Source organism: Mobula birostris, chromosome 4, assembly GCF_030028105.1.
Source record: "Mobula birostris isolate sMobBir1 chromosome 4, sMobBir1.hap1, whole genome shotgun sequence".
In the NCBI taxonomy this organism is placed as follows: domain Eukaryota; kingdom Metazoa; phylum Chordata; class Chondrichthyes; order Myliobatiformes; family Myliobatidae; genus Mobula; species Mobula birostris.
The window spans coordinates 133,363,915-133,376,021 of NC_092373.1; the positions used below are offsets into that span (position 1 = coordinate 133,363,915).

General features: G+C 40.6%; 1 protein-coding gene across 2 annotated transcripts in view; it reads right to left on the reverse strand.

Annotated features, from left to right (window-relative positions):
* The window catches only part of lrba (LPS-responsive vesicle trafficking, beach and anchor containing), an 803,145-nt gene that overhangs the window by 671,945 nt on the left and 119,093 nt on the right, over positions 1 to 12,107 (reverse strand). For both annotated transcript variants that reach the window (XM_072256051.1, XM_072256050.1), the window contains exons 19-20: positions 11,521 to 11,602; positions 4,105 to 4,228 (exon numbers count right to left, since the gene is read on the reverse strand). In XM_072256051.1, the coding sequence (XP_072112152.1) occupies positions 4,105 to 4,228; positions 11,521 to 11,602 (206 nt within the window). The remainder of the gene's footprint in view (positions 1 to 4,104; positions 4,229 to 11,520; positions 11,603 to 12,107) is intronic.

A 12,107-nucleotide genomic window follows, 5' to 3' on the forward strand; every position in this document is an offset into this window, starting at 1 on the left:
AGAGTGAACCCTCACGAAGCGGAAGGTCCCGATAGAGTACCTGGTAAGGCTCTGAAAACCTGTGACAACCAACTAGCAGGAGTATTCAAGGACATTTTCAACCTCTCACTGCTACGGGCGGAAGTTCCCACTTGCTTCAAAAAGGGAACAATTATACCAGTGCCTAAACACAAAATACTCTGCAGATGCTGGGGTCAAAGCAACACTCACAACACGCTGGAGGAACTCAGCAGGTCGGGCAGCATCCGTGGAAATGATGAGTCGACGTTTTGGGCCGGAACCCTTCATCAAGACTGTAGAGGGAAGGGGAAGCAGGGAGCTGATAGGCAGGAAAGGTGAAGAAGGAATGGGGAAAACACAATGGGTAGTAGAAGGAGGCGGAACCATGAGGGAGGTGATAGGCAGCTGGGGGAGGGGGCAGAGTGAAATAGGGATAGAGGAAGGGGGGAGGAGGGAATTACCGGAAGTTGGAGAATTCTGTGTACATACCAAGGGGCCGGAGACTACCTGGATGGTATATGAGGTGTTGCTCCTCCAACCTGAGTTTAGCCTCGTCATGGCAATAGAGGAGGCCATGTATGGACATATTGTCTATCGCTCAGTAGCACTCACATCAACAGTGATGAAATGCTTTGAGAGGTTGGTCATGACTAGACTGAACTTCTGCCTCAGCAAGGACCTGGACCCATTGCAATTTGCCTATCGCCACAATAGGTCAATGGCAGACGCAATCTCAATGGCTCGCCACACGGCCTTAGACCACCTGGACAACACAAACACCTATGTCAGGATGCTGTTCATCGACTACAGCTCAGTATTTAATACCATCATTCCCACAATCCTGATTGCGAAATTGCAGAACCTGGGCTCTGCAATTGCAGAAATTGCAGAACTCTGTACCTCCCTCTGCAATTGGATCCTCAACTTCCTAACTGGAAGACCACAATCTGTGCGGATTGGTGATAACATATCCTGCTCGCTGACGACCAACACTGGCGCACGTCAGGGGTGTGTGCTTAGCCCACTGTTCTACTCTCTACATACACATGACTGTGTGGCTAGGCATAGCTCAAATACCATCTACAAATTTGCTGACGATACAACCATTGTTGGTAGAATCTCAGGTGGCGACAAGAGGACGTACAGAAGTGAGATATGCAAACTAGTGGAGTGGTGCCGGAGCAACAACCTGGCACTCAATGTCAGTAAGACGAAAGAGCTAATTGTGGACTTCAGGAAGGGTAAGATGAAGGAACACGTACCAATCCTCATAGAGGGATCAGAAGTGGAGAAAGTGAACAGTCTCAAGTTCTTGAGTGTCAAGATCTCTGAAGATCTAACCTGGTCTCAACATAGCGATGTAGTTATGAAGAAGGCAAGACAGCAGCTATACTTCATTAGGAGTTTGAAGAGACTTGGCATGTCAACAAATACACTCAAAAATTTCTATAGATGTACTGTGGAGAGCATTCTGACAGGCTGCATCCCTGTCTAGTATGAGGGGGGGGAGGGGCTACTGCACAGGACCGAAAGAAGCTGCAGAAGGTTGTAAATCTGGTCAGCTCCATCTTGGGTACCAGCCTACAAAGTACCCAGGACATCTTCAGGAAGCGGTGTCTCAGAAAGGCAGCGTTCATTAAGGACCTCCAGCATCCAGGGCAAGCCCTTTTCTCACTGTTACCATCAGGTAGGAGGTACAGAAGCCTAAAGGCACACACTCAGCGATTCAGGAACAGTTTCTTCCCCTCTGCCATCCGATTCCTAAATGGACATTGACTCTTTGGACACTACCTCACTTTTTTAAAAATATACTTTTTAAAAGTATTCAATATATGTTTTTGTACTTTTTAAAAATATTCAATATATGTACAGTCGGCCCTCCGTATCCACGGGGGATTGCTTCCGGGACCCCCTGAGGATACCAAAATTCACAGGTGCTCAAGTCCCTTATATAAAATGGCGTAGTATTTGCATATAACCCAGGCACATTCTCCAGTATACTTTAAATCATCTCTAGATTACTTATAATACCTAATACAATGTAAATGCTATGTAAGTAGTTGTTATTATACTGTACTGTTTAGGGAATAATGACAAGAAAAAAAAGTCTGTACATGTTCAGTACAGACGCAACCATCATAGCTCTTCTGGGAACGCTGACGCTGCCTCAGCGAAAATACCATTCAGCGTTTGTTTTGCAGCGAGCCGTTATAGAGGCAGCACACACACCATAACTTTGAACGCATGAGATTTTCGCTACAATTGACAGTGCTGCAATGATAGCAGAAAAGTATGACTTTAATTTTGAAAGGGCACGTAGGTTTAGGGCAGGTTTGCAGGATGTTTTGAGTGTTGACAAAGAAATGTATGATAGAAAAATATGTGAGCCTTCCAGTGTGCTCACTGTCTTCCCGATTCTGGTAAGTGAAACTACACTGTACTGAACATACATTATTTCTACTTTATATAGGCTGTGTATTTATCGTATCATTCCTGCTTTTACTATATGTTAGTGCTATTTTAGGTTTTATGTGTTATTTGATTGGATTTGGTAGGATATTTTGTGGGTCTGGGAACGCTCAAAAATTTTTTCCATATAAATTAATGGTAATTGCTTCTTCGCTTTACATCATTTCCGCTCTACTTTCAGATAGCAGGGGAAACCAGTACAGTATTTTCAATCCGCAGTTGGTTGAATCCGCGGGTGCAGAACCCGCGGATACGGAGGGCCAACTATATACCATAATTGATTAACATTTATTTTTTTATATTTTATTTATTATTACTTTTTCTCTCTGCTAGATTATGTATTGAAGTAAGCTGCTGCTGCTAAGTTAACAAATTTCACATCACATGTTGGTGATAATAAACCTGATTCTGATTCTAAGTGCATTGAAGATGAAGAATAGCTGCAAAAACTAGCCTACTTTGCAGACATTTTTCATCATATGAACCAGTTGAACTCTGTAAGGCTCTGGAGAAAATGTTTTGACTTCAACTGACAAGATTCTTGGATTTAAAAGGAAACTGAATCTTTGGAAAAATCATGTTGCAAAGAAAATCTTGAAATGTTTCCACTACTGCTTGGGCTTGAGAGTGAGGAAGGATATCAGAAAGTCTTGAATCTTATTGAAAACGAAGTTTATTATGTTTGCTTTAAGAGTTTTAAAAATTTATGAAAGGGAGAAAAAGACTAATTTCAAGAAAGGAAAGCTAAGCTTAACTACCTGTTTTTTCAAGAAAGGTTGGCTAAAAGTTCATTCTCTGCTTGAAAGAGCATGTCAATTATTTTTGGATTACATTATCTACAACTTCCTGAACACACTAACATGAGCTGAAGATATATTTATTTCATTTTTTTTAATGCAGGAGGTTCCCTGAGGCCTGAAAATTATTTCAAGGGTTCCTCCAAGGCAAAAAGGTTGAGAAATGTAGGGATAGATAATGACTACAGTTAATAAGACTACATGATGTCAAAAGCATAATCAATGTCTCTTTTGCTGATAAACCAGTAACCAAATCAGTTGATTAGGTTTTTTTAAAGCACTTTTTCATAACTTCTACTCATATTCATTTGAAATAATTTTTCCAAAATTCTCAAGGAGTAATTACTTACACAGCATACAATTCAGGACTTTTTTTTTCTAAAAGTAGCTTTACATAGATATCAAAATTTACCAGATTTATTGATAAAGGAGGCAGGGCAGCAAGAGAAGAGGTGCAAGCAGATTTCTCAAGAACTCCAGTTAGAGCTGGAAAAAGAAGTCATGGCTGGAAATGCTGCTCAACTCTAAAGGGATCAAGTGCATATAATCTTTTGAGTAGCAACGATTATAAGTTCTGCATTTACCATGGAAAGAGAACACCTAAAATATTCTATTGCATCAAGATACATGCAATGCCAATACGCAATATTAGCAATAATCCAATGTCAGAAAACCTGAACTGTAGCAGATAGGTGAGCTGAGAAAAATCTCAGAAGTGATTCGTAGTTATAACCAAATTATTGGTCAAAACCAACCTAAGTTCCAAATTTAAATGTATTGAAATGTATGTGTTTAATTCACTTAACTGAATCGCAGTTAATAGATTTTGCCAACGCACCTTCTATTTTCTCGGCTATTGTTGAAGAGTTTGATCATGTCAGATAAGAAAACACGAGAAACCTCCATTGTTTCGAGAAGCTGAGGAGAATTCCTCAAAAGTGCTGCAATCACTTTCAGAATTTCTAGAAAAAAGCAATCATAAAGTTAAAAGGGGCAGAATTTTCAAAGAAGCTGTATTTTGAAAAATATCTAACAGTTTCGCTTTGAATTTTGTACTGCTGGGTATCTACAAATTTCCACAAGTTTTATAGCGTTGCCATAAAATACAAATATTTGTTAAAGTTATTACAATTTACATATTATGCACATTTATGTCCAGTAGCAAAATGTGCAAAGCCAACTTCCATTGTAGTTGATAGTATTAATTTAAATTGAGATGATTTTGTATTGCTCGAAGAGGAAATGTAATCAAATTATCTGAAGAACTATCTTTTAACATTGTTCTGGACTGTTTTGATCTAGAGCAGGGGTCCACAAACTCTTTGGTTAATGGTAGGGGTCCATGGCATAAAAAAAAGGTTGGGAATCACTGATATGGGGCAATATATTAAATCTCACAAACATGTGCAACAAGACTGTGTATCTACAGTGGATTCTGGTTAACTGGGCCATCAGTTAACTGAAGCAGCTACTTAGTTGGGACAACTAATGAAGAACAAAAAGCAATCAATAAAATAAAGCAATGGTGTCCCTTTGTTTACTTGGGACACCATGCCACATAACTGAGGCTGGAGACTGTTGTCAAACAGCTTCTAACTAGCTTCAGACGTGTACACCTGCATGCCCATTAGGCACAACACCATGCTTAGAGCAAACAGTTTTTAAATAGCATCAGTTGTATGTTCTTGTGTTCAAAAAGCAGTGACTATTGTCACTAATAGTTGGAGAAAAATAAACATGAAGACAATTCAAAACTGTTTTGCAGTTTTAACCATCCAAACTTGAAGATGTCACAAATGGCTGGGAATGCAAATAAAACTATTTCACTTCTTCAAGTCAGGAACTGTGAAGAATTTGAGGGCACCAATAATCATCTAGAATGTTACAACAAAAAAGAAGATATGGAGGATCAAATCATCAATAGCATTATATGAAGGCAGTCCAAAATCTACGTTACATGTCTGGGCTAAGCCTATTTATTTACGGTCAATCAAAAGAAAGTATACACTGGATAAATTCCTCTAACAATAACTGTGAGGAACTAACACAGTTTTATAGTACTGTAGTAGAATTGATAGCATTCTAACTTGTTCTGCATTTCATTTAAATAGACAGCTTGTTACTCAGTTAAACAGTAGTTTCTCTTTTCATTTTTTTTTAAACTATTTCCATGAAACTTTAGCTATTTGGGGCAGCCACTTAATTTGAACCAAAACGTACTGGCCAATGTGTCCAATCTAACCGGAACTCAATGTATTTAAATGCTGGGCATTATTTACATATGTGCTAATCCTACCAACAAGGAAAATAAACACAATGCAACACACACAAAATACTGGAGAAACTCAGCAGTCAGGCAGCATCTGTGGAATTCAAAAAGCAGATGTTTCACATCAAAACCCTTCATCAGGACTGGAAAGAGGAAGATGCCAAGAAAGTGGAGAAGGGGAAGGAGGACAAGCCAGAAGGTGATAGATGCTGGGTGGGTGGGGGAGAGGGGGGGATGAAGTAAGAAGCTGGGAAGTGATGTGAAAAAGGCAAAGGACTGAAGAAGAGAGAATCTGATAGGAGAGGAAAGTGGACTACGGAGAAAAGAAGTGGGGGGGGGCCACCAGGGGAAGGGCAGGCAAGTGAGAAGCAGGAAGAGGCCAGAGTGAGGAATAGAAGAGGGAAGCGGGGGTGGGGGGGGGGGGCAATCATCAGAAGGAGAAACTGATGTTCATGTCATCGAGTCGGAGGCTACCAAGACGAAATACGAACAGTTACTCCTCTACCCTGAGAGTCGCCTCATCATGGCAAGAGAGGCAGCCATGGGCTAACATGTCAGAATGGGAATGCAGAGAGGAATTGAAATGATTGGCCACCGGGAAATTACACTTTTTGGAGGTACTCAGCAAAGAAGCTCCCACAATTTACATCGGGTCCCACCAATGTAGAGGAGGCCACATAGATCAGTGGTCCCCAACCACCGGGCCGCGGACCGGTACCGGGCCCCAAAGCATTTGCTACCGGGCCGCGAGGAAATGATATGATTTGGCGATATGAGTCAGCTGCACCTTCTCTCATTCCCTGTCATGCTCTGTTGAGCTTGAATGCATGCGAGGTCATTACCCGCGCGTCATCCGTGTCAGCGCGGGAAGGAGATTAACTTCTCAAGCTTGCAAATGAAGGCGGGCTGAAGAGTATGTTTGACATAACATCTCTGCCGGCATTCTGGATCAAAGTCAAGGCTAAATATCCTGAGATAGCCATGGAAGCACTGAAAACATTGCTTCCATTTCCAACATATCTCTGCAATGAATGCAACGAAAACCAAATTGCGGAATAGACTGGACATAAGGAACCCCCTTCGAGTATCGCTGTCTCCCATCACCCCTCGATAGGACCGTCTTGTTGCAGGGAAACAAGCCCAGGGCTCCCACTGATTCAGCGATATTGGTGTGTTGCAATGATTTTATATGTTCATACGGGGAAAATATGTGCTGTGTGTTTAATATCCAAATGTTACTTAAAATGTTATGATGCTATTGACTTGTATAACCATATAACAATTACAGCACGGAAACAGGCGACCTCGGCCCTTCTAGTCCATGCTGAACTCTTACTCTCACCTAGTCCCACCGACATGCACTCAGCCCATAGCCCTCCATTCCTTTCCTGGCCATATACCTATCCAATATTACTTTAAATGATAATATCGAACCTGCCTCTACCTCTTCTACTGGAAGCTCGTTTAACACTTACTTCAAGCTCCTTTGTCCTGCCATGATAATTGACTTATCACTATATTCATGCAAAGAAAATATGCGCTGTGTTTAATATTAAATTCGTTAGATAAACTTTTAGAAACGAAATTGAGTGTATTAGCCACTTATCACCTATATTCTTGTAGTGATTAACACCCCCCCCCCGTACAGAATCGCCAAAAAGGATTTGCAGAGAAAAATTGGCAGGTCACGACGCGCATGCGCACTGCTGCCCGCGCAAGGCTTCATGGTCATTGTAGTCTTTTTCTGGGTAAACACAATGTATTTGACTGCTGGTCTGCAAGAATATTGTCAATACTAAACAGGTCCGCAGTGCAAAAAGGGTTGGGAATCCTGACATAGATGACCCAGCAAATTTGCTGGTGAAGTGTTGCCTCACCCAGGACTGTTTGAGGCCATGAACGGAGGTGAGGGAAGGGATGGATGAGCAGGCATAGCATTTCTGTCACTTGCAGGGATACACACCAGGAGGCAAAGTGGTGGGGAGGGGAATCATGGAGGGAGTGATCCCTACAAAAAGTGGAGCATGGGAGGGGGAAGCAAGGATATGTTTGGTGGCAGGATTCCATTGAAAATGGCAGGAGTTACGGAGAGTGATGCATTGGATAGAGGCTCACAGGGTGGTTGGTGAGGACAAGAGGAACTCTATCCTTGTTAAGACAGTGGGAAGATGGGGTTCCCAGAGATATCTGGGAAAAGGAGAAAATGCAAGTGAGGGAAGCATCAATGGTGGAAGAAGGGAAAGCATGCATTATATTTTCAGTAGAAAGGCAACAATTCAGTCTCAATAAGTCAGGGAACCTAAATGTAAATTTAGGCAATGGAGGTAAGTTACTAAATCTCAAGACTCACTTTAACTCCTATTTTTTTGGGAAGCCTAAATGTTCATGCTCCTATTAGTGAAAAAAAAATGTTGATAGCAAATAACAAATGTTATTTTGCCAGTGTCACCCACTGATCTATTGTGGCAGGATATTTGAGATCATTTCATATAACAAGTTTCAGGCATAGACATTGATTTGGAAGCCAGTTCTCAGTTAATCAGCAAGGCAGGTGCAAAGTTTCACATAGTATTAGGGGCTGGTTACACTGACAAAATAACTTTGACAGTCCTTGGGTTAACCATATATCAATGTACTTCATATTTACAAAAATTCACAATGACTCAATATCTAATATTAGAGCAAAAATATTAAAAAGATCAAAAATATTTAAATATTAAAAGACTAAAATCTCACACATACACAAGTGAAACATTTAAACTAATTTAGCCCATATATAAAGCTCTGCTGACCTTTCTCTCAGCTTTTATTTCAATAGTGATGGTCTACTTTGCACTAGTTTAGCAGGTCAACTTTCTAGGCTTAGTTACAAAATGTGCAGAAAGTTGTGCACCAACACCAGACCATATGTTGTGCATGTACTCAAGAAATGGCCCCAAAAGTAGCTTGTACAACCATAACAATAGTTCTCTATGTCCAAGCTCCAACGCTCTCCATCATAAAATTTAATATCTGTGCAAACCATGATGTCAATATCTTCCTGCATGTGATCTCTATCTATATCTTGTTGCACTTTTACAGATCATGGGTATGATGTTGTGGCCATCATTCAATCGTGGCTGAAGGATGGTTGCAGTTGGGAGCTGAATGTCCAAAGTTACACGTTGTATCAGAGGGATAGGAAGGTTGGCAGAGGGGGAGGCGTGGCTCCGCTGGTAAAGAATGGCATCAAAGCATCAGAAAAATGTGACGTAGTATTGCAAGATGTTGAATCCTTGTGGGTTGAGTTAAGAAACTGCAAGGATAAAAGGACCCTGATGGCAGTTATATACAGGCCTCCAAACAATAGCTGGGATGTGGACAACAAGTTATAACGGGAAATAGAAAAGGTGTGTCAAAAGAGCAACATTATGATATTCATGGGAGATTTTAACATGCAGATAAATTGGGAAAATCAGGTTGGTAATGGATCTCAGGAGAGTGAATTTGTTGAATACCTACAAAATAGCTTTTCAGAGCACATTGTCATTGAGCCTGCTAGGGGATCAGCTATACTGGATTGGGGGTTAAGTAATGAACTGGAGGCGATTGGGGAGCTTAAGCTAAAGGAACCCTTAGGAAGCAGTGATCACAATATGACTGAATTCAACTTGAAATTTGATCGGGAGAAAGTAAAGTCTGACATAGCAGTATTTCAGTGGAGTAAAGGAAATTAAAGTGCTATGAGAGGGGTGTTGGCCAAAGTAAATTGGAAGGAGATGCTGACAGGGATGATAGCAGAACAGCAATTGTGTGAGTTTCTGGGAAAATGAGGAAGGTACAGGACAGATGTATTCCAAAAACAAAGAAATACTCAAATGGCAACACAGTACAACCATGGCTGACAAGGAAGTCAAAGCTAATGTAAATGTAAAAGAGAGGGCATAGAACAAAGTAAAATTTAGTGGATTGAGGATTGGGAAGCTTTTAAGAACCTACAGAAAGCAGCTAAAAGAATCATTAGGAGGGAAAGAACGAAATATGAAAGCAGGCTAGCAAACAATATCATAGGGGATGCAGTGGATGTTTTATATTCAGATTTTCAGAAAGCCTTTGACAAGGTGCCACACATGAGGCTGCTTACCAAGTTAAGAACCCATGGTATTGCAGGAAAGTTACAAGCATGATTAGAGCATTGGCTGATTGGTAAGAGGCAGCGAGTGGGAATAAAAGGATCCTTTTCTGGTTGACTGCCAGTGACTAGTGGTGTTCCATAGGGGTCGGTGTTGGGACTGCTTCTTTCTATGCTGTACACCAATGATTTAGATGGAATAGATGGCTTTGTAGCCAAGTTTGCAGTTGATGCAAAGAATAGTCGAGGAGCAGAGTGTTGAGGAAACAGCACGGCTGCAGAAGGACTTAGCAGATTCAGAGATAGGCAAGAAAGTGGCAAGTGAAATGCAATGTTGGAAAATGCATGGTCATGCACTTTGGTAGAAGAAATAAATGTGCAGACTATTTTCTAAACAAGGAGAAAATCCAAAAGTCTGAGATAAGAAGGGATTTGGAATTCCTCATTCAGAACACCCTAAAGGTTAACTTGTAGGCAGAGCCAGCGGTGAGGAAGGCAAATGCAATGTTAGCATTAACTTCAAGAGGTCTAGAATGTAAGAGCAGGGATGTGATGCACTGGTGAAGCCTCAACTTGAGGTATCGTGAACAGTTTTGGGCTCCTTACTGAAGAGATGTGCTGGCATTGGAGAGGGCTCAGAGGAGGTTCACAAGAATGATTCCCGGAATGAAAGGGATATCATATGAGGAACGTTTGATGGCTCTGGGCCTGTGCTCATTGGAATTTAGAAGGATGGGGGGTGGGGGTCAGGAATCTAATTGAAACCTTTTGAATGTTGAAAGGCCTAGACAGAGTAGATGTGGAAAGGATGTTTTCCATGGTGGGGGAGTCTTGGACAAGAGGGCACAGCCTCAGGATAGAAGGGTGTCCATTTAAAACAGCAAAGCAGAGAAATTTCTTTAGCCAGAGGGTGGTGAATTTGTGGAATTTGTTACCACAGGCAGCTGTGAGGGTTAGGTCGCTGGGTGTATTTAAGGCGGAGACTCATAGATTCTTGATTGGCCACGGCATCAAAGGTTACGGGGAGAAGGCCAGGAAGTGGGGGAGTGGGGCTGAGGAGGGGCAAAATAAAAAAGAATCAGCCATGATTGAATTGCGGAAAAGACGGTGAGCCAAATGGACTAACTCTGCTCCTATGTCTTATGGTCTTTTTTTCTCTCTATTCCCTGCCTCTTCACTTGCCTATCTAAATGGTCCTTAAATGTTGCTGATTTATCTAGTTCCACTATCTCCCCTATCCACAGGTTCCAGGAACCAATCATTCTTTATTAAACTCCCTTATCTTTAGTATTTAACCTGGGAAACATCAATCTACCTTGTCCATGCCTCTCAATTTTATATATTTCTAACAGAATGTATCCAATACTGCTGTTCGTGGCCTATAGACATTGGTCTGCAGAGCATAAGGCTGATCATAATCAATGTTCAAGAAAACATCGAATATGCAGTACCTTCACTAACTCATCACATATAAAGAATTATCTATGTGCTGTGGTAGCCCTGTATGGGCACATCTGCTTCTCAGATCTCATCAGAAAATTTGCTCTGTTATTTCTTTTTGAATAAATATATACATTTGCAGCCTTACTTTGCTGGCTCAAAACTCATGAGAATATCTCAAATATTACAACAAGCTTCTTCTAACTTACCAATTACTTCCTTGCATTCTCGGATGATGCCATCAGGTGTGTGCCTTTTCCACTTTAAACTCCAGCAAAACAGTTTAAACTTTCCGTTCTACAATTTAATTCAATGTAATAAAGCAGTTTTTTTTTCACTGCTATCTTAGAACTTACTGTTTCACAAGGAAAGACACCTCATGAGGAATGGTCGAGATGCTAAGAAATTTTTAACTAAGCATAAATGGTGCTTACGTGGGTTTTGGATCTTCACTGATGAATCTGGGTCAGGATGCTGCTTGTGCACAACTTGAGTACAAATTTGTTCAGTCAGGATCTTAAAAATTTAAAGTTCAAGTACAAACAAATTGTTAGCTAAACTAAACCATCTTCAATACACTTTATCTTCAGATTTTATAATCTATATAAAATTTCCAAAATGAGAACCTTGTAAATAATTCAGTTTTAACTTTTATGTGGAGAACAATATCAATATGTATAATGCTCACAAACAAAAGGGACAACAAGAGGTCAGGGAATTCTGACATAATGATCATGAACAAATCTGAAAAACTACATCAAATTTCAAATAAGAGCCAAAACTAATTCATGATCATATTCATCCCCATTTTTCTACAGTGTTGTATATCAAAACAAAACAATAAACAAAGCTCTTAGTTTTCCACAAACACCAAATATTTCACCTACAACTAAATTAAGCATGCCCTTCCAAAAAATTTGCCAATCGCAAGTTTGTTACTTCCTAACATACAAACTAGTTGCCAAGCAGTGACATATCAACATACACAAGACTGATGTAGATTTGTACTTGTCACTTTTTC